We start from the raw sequence: 4,208 nt of genomic DNA on the forward strand, positions 1-4,208 counted from the left end.
AAAGCAAAATAGAGAAAAATATCACCATGAGACAAGGCTATTTGAAAGAATACATTCACAAAATGAAAAGATATCTTGCTAAATATTTCGTATCAGCGTCTGAGTACTAGGCAGCATTCTGTAACTTCATTTATTTCGGAAATATATGAAATCACACTGTTAACACACTTGTAACTATCTTTGGAAGCCTATTTTCTAGTTGTATAATGAATGCTTTTCTGCAGTGTTTAATTGATAACTGTGCTAGTTAGTGAAGATAAAATTGGCATGTTATCCTGAAGTAAAGCAATAAGGTGGCTTTATGCACAGAAAGTACAGAGGCTTCTATTTGCTAATAATCATATAAAAGCAATACTTCAAAACTTAGTGTTTGCTAATAGGAGATCTAGAATAGTTCACTACAAATCCATACCACCCTGGAAATACCCCCTTTATTAACAAAAATCAAGTGCCAAATCACTACAGGGTCCAAAAATATCTGAAAAAAAAAATCTTACCAATTTTTTACCTATCTAGACTTTGCAAGACTAATCATTTTCAGATAAACCCAATAATGTGCAAAAGTTCCTAACATTACATGTTAGGAATAACAAGTGCTACCAAGAGATTCTGCTGAAATCAAACCAGAAAACGTAAAACAGCAAAGTTAAGCCCCATACCTTAAGCAGTCACAGTTAAGACTCTGAACAACCTTTCTTTCCTGCACAAAGCAGTTTCTTCCCCTCTACAAGCTGAGATAACTACGCTTTACCTTCCATCTCATATTAAAATCAGAGAAACATGGTTTCATTGCCGCTTACCAATATCTTCAGATCTACAACTCAATACAAATTTGCTTAAATAGCCAGATGCTTCAATTTTTGTCAGCCGTCTCTGGCCACATGTACCATTCTGTTAATTCCGAACACTTTGTTCAAAAGTGCTTCTTACAAAAACTGCTTCAAATAAATGAGTTAACCTTGCAAAATCTAGTTTCCCACAACACATAAGTTTGACAACCCTGCGTTATGCAGTCCTGTATTTACAAAATACTTAGAAACTTTACATCCAACTTTAACCTTACAAAAAGTGCAATTCTCTCACCCCATGTTATGAGGCAACAACATTCTTCATAAATTCTACAGAATAGCAGCCTATAATAAGCAAATAAGGTGCTTAGCTTATGCCCAGGATCTAACTGGTTAAGTACCACCAGGAAATACATTTTGTATAGGTGGACTCCATTCCTGTCTACTGTCGAAGCGGTGCCACAGCTAGGTTTGCAAGCTCAATGAGTGCCAGTGCACCATGCATGCGCTCACGCTGCTCTTGGAGGCGGCTATGGCAAGCAGATGAGTGAGGATCATTTTTGTCTTCATCCTCCTCTTCATCAGACTGAAGATATTCCATCGGGTCCTGCTGTTCCTGATCCGTTTTCTGGGTGGTTTTAGCCTTCAAAGCAGGAGCACGCTGCTCTCTAGTCTCCCAGTATCTACAAAATTAAATGCGGGGAATGCTTTTAAAATATATGTAAAATATATGTATGACACACATCGTCAATTCAAAGCTGGCAAAAACCTCTCAAGTACTAGCTTGCATCAGACTAAGCAATGCATTCAGCTTTATCTTTCAGCCCTTATATGGTAGTATGCAAGATGTCAGAAACCTCCTTTACTCAGTATTTTAAGTGTAGACTGCCCAAGTCAATATCTGTGGTAGACTTCTTCTCTACATGGTGCTCCCAGCAGGTGTTTCTCCCACGGCATACACAATTGTTGCCCCTCATACAGATACAAATTCAGCAAGACTGTAGCACTAACTAACAAGGTATTAGCAGGTGTTGATCAAGCATAGAAAAGCATTTAAGCAGAGAAGAAGAAAATGTAAGAAGTCTCATGTGGAACTCTGTCTTGACCAGGAGCAAGGTTGTGCTGATTTTCACTGAAGGAACAGCTGGTTTTGGTTTGTTGGGGGTTTTTTTGGCTCTCAGAATAAAATGCTTTCTCAGAGCACCCTTACAAGCATTTAGAGAAAGATGACACCATGAGGGAACTTACTTTGCCAGCCACTCAGCCACAGCTTCATTGTCAGCTGTCTGCTTCTTACTCAGCCTGTCTGTCAGCTCTTCCCTCTTCAGTCGGGCATATGGATGTTTGGGGCAATGACGGTTTGCATGTGTGAATCTGCTTAAACAGCCTTAAAAAAACCATGAAGTTACAATGAATAACACATTACGGAAAGCAGCCAATCAACGAGTAAGTGTAACATCTGTAGGACGAAGATGCAGCTAAATCCAACCTTCCTCACTCACACAGCCCTAGGTTCAGTTGAAAACAGCAAGCTCGAGTTGCAAGGTTCATAACATGCCACATCATTCTACACATCAGTGTCAAGCGACAGAATTACTGGTAACTTACTCACATAATAACATATGCAATCTTTAGATACATATTTGCACAATTAGACAGGTTCTGTGTGGCTCCTACCTTTCCTAGAAGTTCCTCCAAAATAAAAATCTGAAGCTTTTATGGATATTTGCCATGTGAACATGCATACTTTTCCAGTGCTAGAGTAAACCTAGGTGTGAAAGCTGCAAACTGTTCTCTGATGCTCACCATTCTCTGAGCAGACGAAAGGTTTCTCCCCTGTGTGGAGACGCTGGTGAGTTTTGAGTTGCCCACTCTGAACAAAGGCTTTACCGCAATCTGGGTAGTCACACAAATAAGGCCTTTCACCTTGAAAATAACAGCAGAACAGATTTAGGAAAGCTGAATATAAAAAAAAAGTCATAGTATCCAGTAGTGGTCCCTGGCTTGAGATTTACACAAGCAAGCTCTCCTTTTAACCACTCAAGGCATTTGCATCTACTCAAAAAATCCTGGTGTACCAAATAGCAGAGATCCACTTTTACCCCAAACAATTATATTTTTCCTTGTCATATTTTCTCATTTAAACCTCTTGCACAGCACTACATAAACTTTGTACATAAAACTATGTACCTATGTAGCTAGAAATACATAAAGTGAAATAACTAAATGGACAAATAATGTAACTTAAATTGTAACTAGATACATTTTATCCTAAACATACTCTGAACTAGGGTAAAATAACTGAGGTCAAAATTCAAAGTTGTAGAAGAGTTGCCTTCTGCATACAGTTCAGTAAATTAGTGTGACCACCTTCACCCCAGAAAATGAATTCTAGGTGGTAAGAGAGGCAACTGGATGGTCATTTTAACTGTTTGAACTCTTTTTTTCAATATTCAAGCACTTCTAGGCTGTTAAACTGTCCCAGTTATGAGCCACTTTTTAAGTTACTGTCTCATTTTGCAACTAAGCTTTAATTTCTGTGTGAAAGATACACCAGCAAGAAGGAAACAAATCACAGAGATCATCAGAATAAAAAGTGCTACCACATACCAAGCACCAAACTCAAGAAGAGTTCTCCCTCTTACACAGTAAGCCAGCAACAGCAGCAGATAAAGTATTTACACAGTTTTCCTATACTACTATAGCGCAAATTGCTGCTCCACTTTCCCATGACACACATGGTTACATAGACTTTGATTGCCCTAACAAGCCTTGGAAGAAAAGTGTGATTAATTAAACAGTTATAACAAAATATGAACAGGTCAGGATTGTTGGGGGCTTTTGTTTGTTGGTTTTTCTTTTTAATTTGTTCCCTGCTACCTCCTCAGCAGCTGCCACCAGCAATTCACACCTTTTCTTCACTCACCGGTATGAGTTCGTTTGTGAGCTTGCAGAGATTTCTCTCGCGGAAAGACCCTGTTGCAGATATTGCAACGTATTCGGCTGGACGAGTGCTCTCCTTCATTGATCAGGTCACGGACGGTGTCTGCTCTCGGCCGACCACGCCTTATCCCATCCTGCATCGAAATAATGAGGGTACTGACGCCCCGCACGCTCCCACCTCTGCCCTTTAGCCAAAACCCACGGCTTCCCCTGAAGCGCCTCTTAAGCCATGGGTGCAACCGCGGACCGGTGATGGCCTGGGCGGCTCAGCTGTGACCCAAACCAGGGCGCGCCGAGACCTTACCCAGTTGACTGACGGCTGGGCACGGTCGGCAGGTGCCGGTGGGGAGACGTTAGGTACCGGCAGCACTCTGACGTGCACACGGTGACGTAGGGAGGAACTGACAACATATACGACTCTTACCCCCTCCCCCGCCTCCGCCCCGATTCTAGGCAGCGGGGAGAGGGGCAGGAGCC

At 41.3% G+C, this 4,208-nt stretch overlaps 1 protein-coding gene across 1 annotated transcript; it reads right to left on the reverse strand.

Moving 5' to 3' along the window:
• Window positions 1-984: 984 nt before the first annotated feature.
• ZNF367 (zinc finger protein 367) lies at window positions 985-3,871 on the reverse strand. Its single transcript, XM_010180150.1, has 4 exons — window positions 3,715-3,871; window positions 2,595-2,714; window positions 2,037-2,175; window positions 985-1,471 (listed from the first exon to the last, which is right to left on the reverse strand). Exons 1-4 carry the CDS (start codon window positions 3,869-3,871, stop codon window positions 1,231-1,233), a joined length of 657 nt encoding a protein of 218 aa, XP_010178452.1. The 3' UTR covers window positions 985-1,230.
• Between the last annotated feature and the right edge of the window lie 337 nt (window positions 3,872-4,208).

Source organism: Mesitornis unicolor, unplaced genomic scaffold, assembly GCF_000695765.1.
Source record: "Mesitornis unicolor isolate BGI_N332 unplaced genomic scaffold, ASM69576v1 scaffold33792, whole genome shotgun sequence".
NCBI classification, from domain to species: domain Eukaryota; kingdom Metazoa; phylum Chordata; class Aves; order Mesitornithiformes; family Mesitornithidae; genus Mesitornis; species Mesitornis unicolor.